The sequence below is a fragment of the Argentina anserina genome, chromosome 1 (genome assembly GCF_933775445.1).
Source record: "Argentina anserina chromosome 1, drPotAnse1.1, whole genome shotgun sequence".
Lineage (NCBI taxonomy): Eukaryota > Viridiplantae > Streptophyta > Magnoliopsida > Rosales > Rosaceae > Argentina > Argentina anserina.
Genome location: NC_065872.1, coordinates 10,686,959 through 10,703,096, shown reverse-complemented (window position 1 = coordinate 10,703,096; position 16,138 = coordinate 10,686,959). Strand labels below are relative to the sequence as shown.

General features: G+C 37.9%; 2 protein-coding genes across 2 annotated transcripts; one reads left to right on the top strand and one right to left on the bottom strand.

The window, feature by feature from the left end:
* Nucleotides 1–3,324: 3,324 nt before the first annotated feature.
* LOC126801663 (pentatricopeptide repeat-containing protein At5g65570) lies at nucleotides 3,325–5,437 on the top strand (the record flags this gene model as incomplete). Its single annotated transcript, XM_050529087.1, is given in 4 exon segments — nucleotides 3,325–3,625; nucleotides 3,628–4,441; nucleotides 4,443–4,867; nucleotides 4,870–5,437. Coding segments are annotated over 4 exon segments (2,010 nt in total), but the record flags the coding sequence as incomplete, so codon positions are not given.
* Nucleotides 5,438–5,912: 475 nt separating this feature from the next.
* On the bottom strand, nucleotides 5,913–9,884 carry LOC126789507 (probable 1-deoxy-D-xylulose-5-phosphate synthase 2, chloroplastic). The gene is made up of 10 exons (XM_050515675.1): nucleotides 9,727–9,884; nucleotides 9,336–9,500; nucleotides 9,082–9,246; nucleotides 8,734–8,884; nucleotides 7,989–8,260; nucleotides 7,631–7,904; nucleotides 7,239–7,546; nucleotides 6,846–7,127; nucleotides 6,477–6,761; nucleotides 5,913–6,379 (listed from the first exon to the last, which is right to left on the bottom strand). The coding sequence occupies exons 1-10, from the start codon at nucleotides 9,820–9,822 to the stop codon at nucleotides 6,233–6,235; spliced, it is 2,145 nt and encodes a 714-aa protein (XP_050371632.1). The 5' UTR covers nucleotides 9,823–9,884; the 3' UTR covers nucleotides 5,913–6,232.
* Between the last annotated feature and the right edge of the window lie 6,254 nt (nucleotides 9,885–16,138).

Sequence of the window (16,138 nt, the reverse complement as noted above, 5' to 3'; positions counted from 1 at the left end):
GAGAAATATGGGGTGTTTCTCGGAATCCAAGATCAGCGAGGGAAGGTATAGATGATTGCAGATGATTTCGTCTGGGTTCACCTCCCTCAGTCTCCTTCGAAGCAACGAAAGAGAATCTGCGGCTTATACATTTAGTCATTTAAGATGTATGCGCTGGGTTGACTTTGCACTACATAGTTATGATACATTTTTTCATTCATGGATACGTGTATATGACATATCCGGACCGTACCCGTGTCGGACACGGGTACGATACAAACATACCCAGTTTTTCCCGTATCCATGCTATATAGCTGAAAAGCTACCTCTTGATGGTGCTGCTCCACTCCTATGTGCCGGAATTACAACCTACAGCCCTCTGAGATATTTTGGACTTGACAAGCCCGGCATGCATGTCGGTCCGGTTGGCCTTGGCAGTTTAGGCCATGTCGCGGTGAAGTTTGCCAAGGCTTTGGGGGTGAAGGTCACAGTAATTGATACATCCCCCAGAAGGAGGAGGAAGCTATCAAACACTTAGGACCGACTCTTTTTAGTCAATGGTGACCAATGTTTTAAAAAACTCGCGTCAAGACTCGTCTATGCTTAAAATGCTTAAGACTATTTACATAACGCATCCGTTTTTCGGTCTGCGTATCGAGGTTTAAAAAACGTACGTTTTTTACACATTTTACTACGCCAGAAAATAATCCCTTTATGTATTTTTTTATATATTTATTTATTTATATAATGTGTTTAATTTGATGAAAACTATCTAAACCGTTTGGATTATGAATTTCATTATATCTAAATGTAATAAATTAGTAAGTTCTTATATATATATATATATTTTTATGTATATAATTATATATTTACACATTTAACTACTAATTTTTTATAACATTAGGCGCAAGTCTTAAGTGCCTCAAGTTTTAAGGCTCAAGACTCTCAAGAAAACGTGTTGAGGTACGCTTTCGCTTTTTAAAACATTGGTCATGACCAAAATCAAATGCAAGTAATTATTCCAACAAGTTAAACCTTTTACGACTTAACTGAAGTGTCATAAAAAATGAACAATTACTTAATGTGTTTCATTGATTTGTTTGTATAGGCTGCCGTTGGAAACATGGATGGGATCATTGACACAATTTCTGCACAACATCCTCTTCAGCCTTTGATTGCTTTGTTGAAATCTCATGGAAAGTTTGTTGGTGCACCAGAGAAGCCACTTGAACTTTCTGTTTTTCCTTTGCTCATGGGTAAGCATATAACTACTAGTAGTTGGCCTTGCCCGTCATCTTCTAGAATATTGCACGGTGCAGATTCGATGATTCCGGCCACCAGCAACGCGCAACCACAATGCCGACCAGCACAGCTGCACTCCCCTCCTCTCGGCGCTCCTATCTGTGCCGGCCGGAGCTGCAACGCCGGCGTGGAGCGGCCGAAATCTCGAAATTTCAAGTTTCTGGGCACCGTGCGGAGATTTCGAGATTCTAGTCGCCGTAGGCCGGCGCTGCAGCTCCGGCCGGCACAGACAAAAGCACCGGGAGGAGGGAGTGCGGCTGTGCTGGTCAGCGCCGTCGTTGCACGTCGCCGGTGGCCGAAATCGCCGAATCTGCACCGTACAGACGGTGCGGACGTCCACAGCTGAGAATATATATATATATATATATATATATATATATATATATATATCATTTCCACTAAGCGAATCATTTTTTGGGTCTTTTTAAAGGGATAACTCATTCACAACTTTTCGATTACATTTTCACATCTCAATCGTTCAACTACAATTGTTGTAATGGAAAACACACAAGGAAATAAGAAATAATATTTGTTGTATGACTTTTGTACAGACAACTAATAAGGGTCAACTATGCATTTGTTGTCTGAAAAGATATATACCTGCCGAGTAGCTACCGAGCATTATGCCGAGCAGTTGCCGAGCAATATGTTGAGAGTCACACAACTATATATAACCTGTTGTATGAAGGTTTCAATCAGACAACACCGCCATACACAACAGTTTTGCCCTTCTTCACACAACTGTAATTCATTATTGTGTAGTTGAGTTATTGTAGTAGTGTTACCATTATACCTCTCAATATTGACCTTATGTGCAACCGAGTCCCATGACGAAGGATTGCCCAATGAGATTGCTGGATGCCTAAACACATCTCCACATTTTTGGGGTACGCTTCTTGTTTCTTTGCAAATAGTTTATGCACTTGTGATTGGGGGTTCATAATAGATTTTACAAACGTGGAGTACCTATGATAGATTTCGTCCGCAAGATAATATGCATTGCTATATCTCATACCATTGACGTGAAACATCATAGTTGGGGTGTTACCAACGATTAGTCCTTCGAAAAACGATGATTGATCGAGCAGGTTAATATCATTTTGAGCTCTTGGAACACCAAAGAAAGCATGTCATACCCACGTTTTGTAAGAGGCCACTACCTCAAGAATAATTATGGGACGTCCCTTCCTCCCGGTGTAAGTCCATTTCCATCCGGTTGAACAATTATTCCACTCCCAATGCATGCATTTGCTTCCAATGTTCTAAATATCCCGATATATCCTCTATATATCTCCGATATTAAGAAAATGATACGATAAGTTGCTTATCGGTCTATTATATCAGTCAACCCGAAAAATCAAGTCAAAAAGCGATATATCGGTGCTTTTAAAAAAACATGTCATTTTGAAAAAAATAATTTAAAGAAAAGGAAAGATTTGTCAATAACATTCGATGACAAGAGAGTTTATGATGAATGATCACCTTTATTTTTATTATTTAATACTATTTATGTATATTAATTGTCAAAACAATCAAATTTTTTTATGAAGTTTATTTAGTACATTTTGAAGTATAAGTTTTAATTTCTCAAATTTATTTAGTATATTTTGAAGTATATGTTTATAAATATATTAAATTTAATTGAAAATTAGTAAAAACGATAAATCCGATATAATCTGATATATTTCGATATATCCCAGTTATATCTTTATTTTACAAAACCGATACGATGCCGATAACCATTATTTAGACCATTGGTTACTTCTTATCATCGTTAGAAATCCTCGCTAGAAGCCTTCAGAGGCCAGCCTTTGTTAGAGCGCGAAGGTATTCTAGACCAAAAATGCATTCTATCTGTTGACATAAGTTCTTCAGGCACTCTAATGTAGTTGATTCCCCCATCCTGGTTACCTTAGTACATTGATAAACAGTTACACGTAACTAACATGGAGTGCTAGTGTTTGCTCCGTATCAACATGACATTTGGTTTCGCCAACTTCAAGCATCTCAAATTGCCCTCGACCTTGGAAACTATAACACCAACTCTACTCCTCTCTGATTCAACAATGCACGCATACAAAGTCCCTAAGAGGATTAGTAGTCCACACCCATATGATCAAAACCGGTTATATACAACACAACATAGCCAACAAGCTCATTGATGGTTTTCTGAAATTTGGTAGCTTAAGCAGTGCGCGTAAGGTGTTTGATGAATTGCGCACGAGACATGTAGTCATCTGGAATGCGATGATTTCTGCCTGCATTGGCCGCAAGAAGAGTAAGGAGGCTATTGGGTTGTATGAGAAGATGTTTTTTGATGGGGTTTTTCCGGATGAGTTCACATTTCGAGTGTTTTCAAGGCGTTTTTGGGTCTGGGTTTGGTTCATGAAGGGCGGTGGGCTCATGGGTTGTCAGTGGTTTTGGGACTGGAGGTGGCCAATGTGTTTGTTGGTAGTGCTATTGTCGATATGTATGCAAAGTTTGGTAGAATGCAGGATGCGAGGTTGGTGGCGAATCGTGTTGGAGAGAAAGATGTTGTATTGTTTACGGCGTTGATTGTTGGTTACTCTCAGCATGGTGATGATGGTGAGGCTCTTGAGGTATTTGGGGACATGATTAACCAAGGAGTTAAGGCTAATGAGTATACTTTTGCTAGTGTTTTGATCAGTTGTGGTAACTTGGAGGATTTAATTTATGGGAAGTTGGTCCACGGTCTTGTTGTCAAATGTCGTTGTGAAGCTGCTGTGGCGACGCAGACTTCGCTTCTGACAATGTATGCTAGGTGCGGATTGATCAATGATTCTCTGAGGATCTTTAAAAGGTTTCAGCATCCAAACCTGGTAACTTGGACGTCTCTTATCGTCGCTCTTGTTTGAAATGGCAGAGAAGAATTGGCTTTGACAAAGTTTAGAAAGATGATTCGTGATTCAGTAGTTCCAAATGCTTTCACTTTATCTAGTGTTCTTCAGGCATGCTCAAGCCTCGCTATGCTGGATGAAGGACAGAAAATTCATGCCATGGTCACAAAATATGGATTGGATAGACAGATATATGCTGGTGCTGCTCTCATTAACTTATATGGGAAATGCGGGAATACAGAGATGGCAAGGTCAGTTTTTGATGCCTTGATTGAAATTGATTTGGTATCCATGAATTCCATGATATAGCTATGCGCAGAATGGATTTGGACATGAAGCACTTCAGCTTTTTAATGGGATGAAAGACATGAGGCTTGAACCAAACGATGTAACAATTTTGAGTGTTCTCTTGGCCTGCAATAACTTAGGATTGGTGCAACAAGGCTGCCAAATTTTTTCTACCATTTGGAATAATAACACTATTGAGTTGAATAGGGATCACTACGCTTGTATGGTTGATTTGCTGGGGCGTGTTGGAAGACTTGAAGAAGCCAAAATGTTGATACAAGAAGTCAAAAATCCAGATTTAGTATTATGGAGGGCACTGCTATGTGCCTGTAAACTTCATGGACGAGTCTACTTGGCAGAAAGAGCTCTAAATAAAGTCCTTGAATTTGCTCCAGGAGATGGAGGATCTCATGTCCTGTTGACGAACATTTATGCTTCAACTGAAACTGGAGTCAAGTTAGTGATATGAAAAGTACAATGAGAGAGATAAAATTCACGAAGAGCCCAGCAATGAGTTGGGTTGACGTGGACAGGGAGGTTCACACTTTCATGGCTGGAGATTTGTCCCATCCAAGATCTGCTGAGATAATTTTAACCCTAGAGAAGTTGCTTAAGGAGGTGCACATATTGGGTTATGTTCCTGATACAAGATTTGTGTTACAGGATTTAGATGAGGAGAAGAAGAAGAAGTCGTTGTACTATCACAGCGAAAAGCTAGCCATTGCCTTCGCTATATTAATTAGTAAGAAGAATACCATTATCAGGATATTTAAGAACCTTAAAGTTTGTGGGGACTGTCATTCCTGGATAAAATTTGTCACCAAAGTTATTGGAAGAGAAATAATTGCTCGCGATGCCAAAAGATTTCATCATTTTAAGGATGGGTGTTGTTCATGTGGAGACTATTGGTGACTTCCAGATATTTATCGTGTCTGATGTATGGAGTCACCAACTCTTTGATTGGCTGTAATTAAACACATTGTATGCTGCTGTTGCGATCTGCTGCCAAATTATTGATTTGCAAGGATCTTGGTAGGGGACCCTATAAGGTACTTGATGAACCAAAAATATTGCCTCGTGTGTTGTTGCTGAAATAGCTAACTTAATCTCTACTATCAAGCTTGACTGCTATTGTTTAAAGGAAAAAAAAATAGAAATTATATCAATGTTAACTGCAAAGTTTCTTTCAGGTAGATACTTCACGGAGGATTGTATGTGTTTCTGCAGATATTATTGAAGATATTTGTGTTTCTTGTTCTCAGTCCTATCAGCGTTATACTTTTCTTTACAAATTCGCTAGATGTTTCTTTTGTTTTCATACAACCTACAGCTGCATCGTGATCTATACCAATTTCTTGGGGAGAATGTGCTTCAATATTGACAGGTCAGAATCAATGTTAAAATCTGTTTAATGTAGATTGCTGATTGATTAACTTCTGTGTAGATGACTTTTGATTCTTCAAGTGCTGCACCCACTATAGATTTTGAAGTTTGAAATTAACGAAATTGACTGATAAGCTAGTACAGAGTGACAAAGAAATATTTTGATTGGGTTGTTTCAAGTTTCCTGCTATTTTCCTTATTGTAATATTTGTGATAAACTTAAGCACCAAGTATACACTGATTGTTCCTATCTGATTCCTAAATGAGTGATCCTGTGTTGTAGAGATCTCGAGATAGCCTCTAATGATGAGCACCCCAAGTGGCCTCTTTGCAGTTGGGGTTCACATCTTCTCCGTAATCCAGATAGCTGATTTAATTGATATATACAGCTATCTTGGCAACGCTAATGAGTCCACTTGTACTCATGTCAACTGAAGAGCTTCTTTTGGCCTCCCTAATAGAGATAATACTGTTGCTGAGATCTGCCTTGATGAGAGGCCTGCTTCTTCAAGTTGATCCTGGGGTGCTCCATGATCAATGTATCTATCAGGAAGTACCATTGCTCTTAACTGCAGGAAAAGACAGGAATTTTTATTTAGGGCAACAACAGAGATAAACACAGAGAAGAAATGTCAACTGTTGTATTAAATGTTCAATGGAGATTACCTTGAGTGGTCCATCTAGAATGCCACTCAAACTTAGGTAGTGTGATACATGAGATCCAAAACCTCCAATTGAACCTTCTTCTACTGTAATAAGAATTTCATGCTCCTTGGCTAATTGCTTGATTAGCTTTGTATCCAAAGGTTTGCAAAACCTTGCATCTGCGACTGTCACAGATATATCCCTGGTTTTCAGCATGTTTGCTGCTCCCACACATTGCTGAATTATGGAACCATATCCCAAAATCGCGACTCTACTGCCTTCCATCAGTATTCGTCCTTTGCCAATCTGTTCAATCATAATATTGAAGAAAGATTATTATGCTATCTATTATATATCTTTCACTTACTTTTAAATTGTGTTTATACTAACCTCAATTGGAGTTCCTTTATTAAAAGCAGGAAGAACTGCTCCAATACCATTGCCTCTTGGAAACCTGAAGCAGCTTGGTCTATCATCTATAACTGCTGCAGTGGCGACCATGTGCATCAGTTCAGCTTCATCAGATGGAGCCATAACCACCATGTTGGGCAAGCATGCCATGTATGTGATATCAAATGCTCCACAGTGAGTGGGACCATCTGCACCAACCAATCCAGCTCGATCCATGGCAAAGCGTACTGGTAGTTTCTGAAGATCTACATCATGGACCACCTATATATGTATTGTAAGCCATTAGTGTCATATTAACAAGTAATTTGGCGTAAAAGCTAGATTTGCGGCACACACAATTCCCCAACTGCGTGTTCACTTTTATGAGCTTACCTGATCATATCCTCGTTGCAGGAATGTTGAGTAAATAGCACAGAATGGCTTGAGACCTTCTGCAGCTAAACCTGCTGCAAATGTGACAGCATGTTGCTCAGCAATCCCGACATCAAAGCAACGATCTGGAAACCTCTTCTGGAAGTAATTTAGACCAGTGCCGCCACCCATTGCTGCATGGATCGCTACTATCTTGTCATCTGTTTCAGCTTCCTTTATCAGAGATTCAGCAAAGTACTGAGTGTATGAAAGTGTAGGAGATTTGGTCTTGAATTGCTGGCCAGTTGGTGGGTCAAACTTGACAACCCCTGAAGGATAAGGTATTAAGTAATGTTAAGGTACATTATAAGATTTCGTAAAATGAGTGTGGGATCATAAGTTTCAAGCCTCACCGTGCATTCTATCAGCTGCTGCCTCGGCTGGGGGGTAGCCCTTTCCTTTCTCTGTCATGATGTGGATCAAAACTGGCCCAGGGGCGGGCATGGCTTTCACTCTCTGGAAAATGTTAACCAAGTCTGCAACATTGTGACCATCTACTGGACCAATATAATACAATCCAAGCTCCTCAAAGAGAGTGGAACCGGAAGTACTAATCATTCCTCTTGCGTACTCATCTACTTTTGCTGCAACTTCATGAGTTTGTCCTCCTATTTGCTTTGTAATGCTCTGTGGAAGAATTTTTTCAATGTCAGATTGTAATTTGAGATATGCAGAAAAAAAGAAGGAATTACTGTGTGTTAAGAGGCATACTTTTGCAGCTTCTCGAAGTTTTCGAAACTTGGTGCTTGCTTGGAGTTTGGTTAGAGCGCTGCTGAGGGCTCCAACTGGTGTCGCAGGACCATCAAGGGTGGCGGTGGGTAAAGACACTTGCTTATTGTCATTCAGTATAACAATCAGATTAGAGTCGAGGTATCCTGCGTTGTTCATGGCTTCATATGCTTGTCCTGCTGTCATGGCCCCATCTCCAATCACTGAAATAATATTGTTGTCCTTCCCTAGTAGGTCTCTTGCAACCGCCATGCCTGCCAATTATATTGAAGACAAGTTAGATGGCATCATAAAAGTACGCATATGTTGATACTAGAAATATATTGAACAAAATACTGGTCACTCCTCACACTATCACCAATTCAACAGTTTACTCTTTCAAGTTTCAATTTCAACTGATCACTCTTTATATTTTCCAAATTCGAGCAATCTGGTCTTTCCGTCATCTGTCCATCTAATTTGGGTGTTAAGTTGTTGGCTGACAAACATAAATTAAATGGAACTTAACACTCAAATTGGATAGAGAGATGACGGAAAGACCAGATTGTTTGAATTTGAAAAAATATAAGGAGTGATCAGTTGAAATTGAAACTTGAAGGAGTTATTGTCGAGTTTGTGATAGTGTGAGGAGTGACCAGTATTTTGTCCAAATATATTTATGTTCAACTTTGAGATGAACGCCGGTTGGGGGTTGAGGATGATGGTTGATGTAATTTTTGAAAGGTACCTAAACCCGCAGATATGCTTGTAGAACTGTGCCCAACACCAAAAGCATCATGAACACTCTCATCCCTTTTCGGAAATCCTGCAAGACCTGAAGTTTTCCTCATTGTATGCATTTTGGATCTCCTTCCTGTGAGAATTTTATGAGGGTAAGCCTGCACAAGGTATTGTTTTCTTCAGAACGTGTTGGATATATATTATAAATAGTTTGAATTATTCTGATCGATTAATCTGATTGAGAAGAAATTGATGCAGAAAACACAGTATTAAAACCTAACTGAGTTGATATCAAAGAAAGGAATAACATTTCCAGTTCTTCTCAATCAAATTAGAAAATGATGTTTTTTTGTACCTGATGACCAACATCCCATATGATTTTATCCTCAGGGGTGCTGAACACGTGATGCAGTGCCACTGATAGCTCCACGACACCCAAGCTAGAACTCAGATGCCCGCCTGTCTTTGAAACACTGTGAACAATATCCGTTCTGATCTCTGCTGCTAATTGCTCGAGATCCTGAAGAACATTGGTTTGATAATTATCAGTAACAACAAAGAGGAATCATACAACAAAGGAGTGACACGAAACTTGTTTCCTGTATTTACCTTTGTTGATAGATTCTTCATGTGAGCTGGGTAATTGATTGTGTCCAGCAATGGCGTGGCTGGTTTCTCTGCAGTGTACTCGATCTTCCGCCCTCCATCTGCCTCCTTTCTAGTCAACTTGCGCTCCTCGCCGTCTGTGTTCCCAGCTGAAGCCTTTAAACAGAACTGCCACAGAGAATCAAAACAGTCATAAAAAACATCAGCAAACACAGTTCTTGAACAAGACGCCACATCAGAAGAGGAAACCCAAGAATTAATTAAAAAAGCCATGGAAAATGAGAAGCATCGTCGTTGGTTTCCAAAACGTCACAACTAAATGGAGATCATGGAGCTCATTTGGTAAGAACAGAAAACAGAAAGGAAGACATGTGACATGTAAGTATTTTCAAACCTGTTTTCTACAACTGGGGTTTAATCTTGGACTTGGGGTATTGACACATGAAGAGAAGTACTGATTTGGTCTGATGAATGTGCCAGAGACCGCCATGGCTGATGGAATCTAGGTAAAGACAGAGGAGAAGGGAAGAAGGGTGTGACCTGTTGAGCATTCTAAAGAGAGGGACAAGGAACAAATTTATATAGTTGGCCTAGTGCACAGAATGAGAAAAACCAACGTGGCCAAATGCACCTTATTTATGGGAAATTACCTTATTATTTAGTTTTCACTTGACTGCGGCTAAATGCACCTCACCCGGGAAGCATTTATAATAGTTTTCTCCTAAATATTCATATTACAAATTTATGAGCCTCTTAATAGATTAGTGTGTAGATTACATATTTCTGATAAAGAAACATCAGATATGTAAAATCCATCCACTTAAAATGGTAGACGAAAATTAATGCCACATCAGAAATTTTGCATACCGAGGTTCAGTGGCGGATCCAGCCCATGCACCTATTTTGAGCCTAAAAATTGAATTATATTAGTGCTAACCCAAAACAGAAAAATATATATATATCATTTGAGTTTTTAGTATGAATTTCTCTTATAAAACCATCTTCTTTTTTAAATCATTAAAAACTCTCAAGTATAATTCTTCTAATCTTCTTCCACACTATATATAATTCTTCTAATCTTCTTCCACACTATATATATTGAATCTAAGATTGCAAAAATGAGTTATTGAGTTTCAATCTAATCAATTTGAACAATTCTTTTTTTGATATTCTAATTTCTTTGATTTTCACAATATCCTTCTATTTTAATTGATGCTTACATATATTTTTAAAGACTTATCGACGTCATAGTTTGCATGATTATACACTACAACTAACAAAACAAATTTGGCTTTCGACCAAACTTGAAGCCCACCCTATGTTCAAATCTTAGATCCACCACTGCCGAGGTTAGAATCTATTGAAGGAAATCTAAAACAAAATTCTATTAATTTTTTTTATTGATGAGGTAAATTATTTATTGTTAGTTTCAACAAAATTCATCCTAATTAGTTCTCAACATGTCACGCCCTCAAATCCGAGACCACTATTATATTGAAATATGGTTCCCGAATTAGAGATATAACCTTAAAACCAATAAAATTTCCTCAATAAAACTAACAGAAATATATGTCTAAATAATACTTTTATTAGGAAACAAAATCAGAGTTATTTTACAATAGAGCGGATTTAGAAATACTGAATTTTAGCGAAGATACACGAGTCTCGCATTTATTGTCTTGAAATAGTAATTGAAGAAAAACCATCCTTTTATTTAGTAGATTCATCTCATTCCCCAAACATCTACTCATTACCTAAAAATAAGATTGTGTAGCATCATGAGTAACACAGACCCAGTAAGTACATAGTACATTCTTATAATAATTTGGCTAATGAGAAATTCAAATATGAACAATAAAGTAAAATGTACTAAGAACCAGGTGTATTTGGTCACACAAATTCTTACTTATGCATATAGATAAACATATCAGCATCAATATATTTAATCAAGTATGTGAATTTTCAAGAAAACTGGTAATTAATCACAAAGTCACATGTTAGGGTTCACGTTTACCCAAAACACGGATAAGTCTCAACATACTAAGGCGGTTTGTATACTCAAGGTCAATTTTCTTATGAGTATAATAGTACACTATCTGTAGGGACTAGGATCTAAGGCTAACTCACAAAGCACAAAACAATTTTACCAGTAATTCACTTAAGCACGGGGTAATACTAATTACCCGACTTCACACCTCCAACTCAATAATGTCAATAGAATATCACAAACTTTAGTAATTAAGACGATATTTAAATACTAGTAAAGTATATAACCTTACACCATGATATAAATACTTATCAATAACTCAATGTATGTATGAAATAAACAGTTAATAAACTTGAAAGTAAATGCGCAATGAAGTAAATGTACTTTCAATTAAAAATAGTTAGATAATATTAGTTAGTAGTCAAAATATTAATAGTCATTTCTCCAATAATAAGGAAAATCTTTGTCCAAAGTAGCAATTGTCCTTCGAATAATAGTGTCAAAGTCCGTCAACTTTCCGTAACGATAACTCAATCAATAAATGTCCAGATTAGGAAAGTCAAGAGTCTATGTTTAAGGATTTTTCGTAAGGAATCCAATAGAATAAGTCATACAGTCCAATTCGAAGTCATTGAGTCTAAAACTTTCAAACACAGTAGCAGTGCAGAAACCGATCATCAAGTTATCATCTTAGATGTCTACGTATTCTACTTGTAACAAAAATTTCATTATTTCTTCTGAAACTATCCAGATTAAAAATAGATGTTTTAAACTTTAATTTGATATAAAATTTGTGGAAAATGGTTAGAAAATGAGTGCGATATGAGTTTTTAAAGTCCTGAGTGCTACAAGAGATTTTCAGTGAGTTTATTAACTCTAACTTTAATTAGCCATAACTTCTCTATTTCTAAATATTTTTGAGTCATTTAAAAGCCTAAATTGAGGCATTGTTCATGAGGAATTTAATGTTATTGTTACCTTGGACAAACTCAGATGTTATAAAATACGAAAATATAGCTCTTACCAAAACATGGTCTTTTCCATTTTATCCTTAGTTATGCACTTTGATAAATCTTAAAAGACAAAAGATTATAAGGGTGTAAGATATACTTACCTTGATGTTTCAGGGTGATATGAGGGTTTTGATATGGATCTAAAGTTGGATTACTTTAGTAAAGAAGGAACTTGTTTAAGAGAGAAAGAGTGAAGGCTAGAATTTTAGCTTGTGGAACATTGACTGGTTGAGTTTCTTATCAACTAAAGGAACTCTAGACTTGCATGATTTCTAATTTTGAAGTGTGAAGAAAGCTTGAGGCAGCTCACAAATATAAATAGGCCAATAAGGAACAAAAAAATTTAATTCTCAACTACCCTTCTTAACTTAAGAGACCAAGAATTAACATTGAGTGATAGCCTAGCTAGTTAGGGTGGTTGTTCACAAAGGAAAAACAAATAGTGTGGCGGGGTAAAACATAAAAATCAGCTAGGTTCAAAATATATTGGCATAAGGATTATATGTATATGTAGATATAACAAACACATTAATGTGTTATTCTAAAAAGTAAAGGAATTTAGTATATTCTTTTCATAAGGTTTTCAATATATTTATACTATCTAATATTAATATAATGCATAAAAGATAATACTATTAGTATTAGTCTTAAACTTGATTACAAAGTATAGAGTATACACAAGAAATATGAGCTAACATACTCAAATCGTAGTCTAATACTTACAAAAAATAAATTGTCTATCTTTGAAAATATGAACATTAGCATCATTGGTTTATAAAGAGAAATATTAGAAGAAAAATTGAATTAATTCTAAGTTAATATAACCTTAGAGTAATAAGTAATAAATACTAAATTTCGGGGTATTATAGTTAGACAAACACAATAACTAATGAGAGCCTTCTCTCCCTATGATGTGCGGCGGCTAACTCTAGGGTTTTATCATCCGCCTCTTGCAAACCATGTCGGCGCCGCCCAAAGTGTAATAACCCGACTTTTTCAGGATGATGTTTGGTTGATTTAATTTCTATAAAGTTGTGAAATTCATTTTAAAATGGAATTTAGTTGTTTGCAACATTTCAAAACAAGAACGGAAACGTTCTCGGAACGTTTATTTAGAAAAACGTTACGTTTCCGCGACGTGAGAATCGAATTTTTATTCCGTCGCTCGGTTGTGAAAACTTTCTTCACGAAAGTTGTAGAGCTCGTGCTGCTTGTGAAGTATGGAAAGAGATCAAATTTGAATTCGAAGCAATGGATACTTTGTAATCCAGCCATTACTTAGCAATTACTTACTGTTAGTTCTCTATAATTGAATTAAAATTGTTTTTGTAGGTTGGTCTGGCCTATTGCTCTTTCCTTGTGCCTATTTTGCTTTAGGGGGTTGGTTCACATGTACAACCTTTGTAACTTCATGGTATACCCATGGATTAGCAAGTTCCTATTTGGAAGGTTGTAACTTCACGAAAGTTGTAGAGCTCGTAATGAGGGACGTGATCTCGCTCGTGAGGGTAATGAAATTATTCGTGAGGCTTGTAAATGGAGTCCTGAACTAGCTGCTGCTTGTAAAGTATGGAAAGAGATCAAATTTGAATTCGAAGCAATGGATACTCTGTAATCCAGGATACGAGTTTTTGGACATGCCATGTGTTCGAATCGGACGACGGACGTGAAAGTTATTAACGACGAAATTAGTTTCCGATTTTATAGTGGGGTATAAAAGGAAACTTTGTGAAGTAGGGTTTCCATTTTCGGAAACCCACTTCTTCATTCACCCCCGCGCCTCCCTCCTTCTCTCTCACCCTCCCCGAGCTCTCTCTCTCTCTCTATCTCAAAATTCTTCGCTGCGATCTGGCAGCTCCGGCCTCCGTGGCTCACACCGCCACTCTCTAAGTCACCGCGAGCACGACCCCTCCCCCTCCTAGGCAAGACGCGACCTCCTTCGTCGCCGGGAAGCTACACCGAGCTCCTGCGTCTCCTGCAACGAACTGCCGCCGCCCAAGCTTCCTCCGATCGAGCTAGGGTTCAAGGCAGATGCATCTCCGCCGCTCTTCAACCTCAGTACCACCTACGATCGGAGGGGAAACTCAACGCCGCATAGCTCCTCACCACGAATCGAGCATTGACGGTCCGACGAGCTCCGGCGTTTCCAAGACGTTGATTAGGTGAGAATTTGATTTAAATTGGTTGTGTGATTGTTGTTGATGATTTTGGGTTTTAAACGGAGTGATTTTGGAGGAGGATCGGAGGTGTAGGTGGAGAGTTGAGCACCGCCTCCTTAGGCGGCGCGTGTGAGTGTGTGAGGCGGTCTAGAGGTGGCCTTGGGCCGTGCAGGGGTAGAGGAGAAGGAGAGGGGGAGAAATGGGGCGGCGGTGACGTGCTACGCGCCGGTCTTAGGCTCGGCGCGTGTGCCCCACGCGCTGCCACAGTGAGTGGCGCGTGTATCCCACGCGCCGCCACGTCGGCGCGTGAACAGTGTTTCCGAAGGGTAAATTTGTAATTTATTTTTACGTATGGTAAATGTAAAAAGGTGATTTACGTACGGTAAATGTAAATTTATTTTACGTGCAATAAATGTAAATGTAAATTACTTTCAGTAAATGTAAAAAATAATTTCGGAAGGGTAAATCAGTAATTATTATTTACTGAGACAGTATTTACATTTAAATAGTATTCATACGTACAGAAATACGTAAATAGTATGTATACGTACATAGATACGTAATTGATGTGTATTTGTACAGAAATACATGAATAGTAACCATGGGAACAGTAATTTCGGAAAACCAAAAATTGCTGAACAGTAACTTATTATTACTATTTCGGCATTTAAGGTTTACGAAACGATTCTAAATTCTTTTCTTATCCTTTCAAGGTGATCGATAAATCAAGGAAATGAATTACTTTCGGAAATTGTGGAATTACTCTCGAGTTGATAAGGTGAGTAAAATCTCACATATTTACGAATCTACCCTTTGCGGAGATTCAAGATTTTGCAGAGTTTTAAAGATTGAAATACGACACGTATATAATATAGTGGAATATATATAGATATATATATATTTGTATAAATGGTAAATAGGTACATATATATATAGTTTGCTATATTATATACTGTTATGATTTCATTGTGAACATGTCATTTTGAATGACGAGAATTATATATGGAGCATGTCGAATTAATTTGTACAATATGAGGTGATGATTATTGTATGTGGTTTTAACATGGAGTTTTTTAAAACGTTTTGTCTTCGGACGTGTTTTTTCTTCGGACGTGTTTATGTCTTCGGACCAGTCTTCGGACGTGTTTGACATGTCAGAACCTAGCCTTTGGCCGGGCGAAAGTTACGATACAGTTAGAGCTCTAGTCTGTCTGCCGGAGTACTGCATGTGAGGTAACAAATGGGTTATCGGCTCATGAGTACTCATATTTTTGGATGTTGGGTAGCAGGAGGTTGCCCAATATCGGCAGTGTACTACGTGAGGGGTAACAGATGTGTACCAACGTTCATTAGTACCCGTATTATAAATGTATTTGGGTAAATAGATGGGTTGCCCAATTTCTCATGAGTACTTTCATTTTCATATTTTTGGGACAACCAGATGGGCCATCCATTGACTCATGAGTGCATTTATATTTGTTGATTTGTGGATTTTCGTATATATTGATATGCGAGTTATATTTTTATTTTACTCATACGAGCTGTAAAGCTTACCAGGTTTATGTTTACAATCCCGGTGCACTAATTCGATGGTGTAGGGGATAATTCCGCAGGTGTCGATTAGTAGAAATCGAAGGACAACTCTGA

Coding starts and splice junctions, on each gene's coding strand:
- LOC126789507 (XM_050515675.1), bottom strand. CDS start 9,822: ATGGCGGTCTCTGGCACATTCATCAGACCAAATCAGTACTTCTCTTCA. Junction 7,905..7,988: donor AACTTCGAGAAGCTGCAAAA/GTATGCCTCTTA, acceptor ATTCTTCCACAG/AGCATTACAAAGCAAATAGG. Junction 6,762..6,845: donor ATAAAGGAACTCCAATTGAG/GTTAGTATAAAC, acceptor ATGATTGAACAG/ATTGGCAAAGGACGAATACT.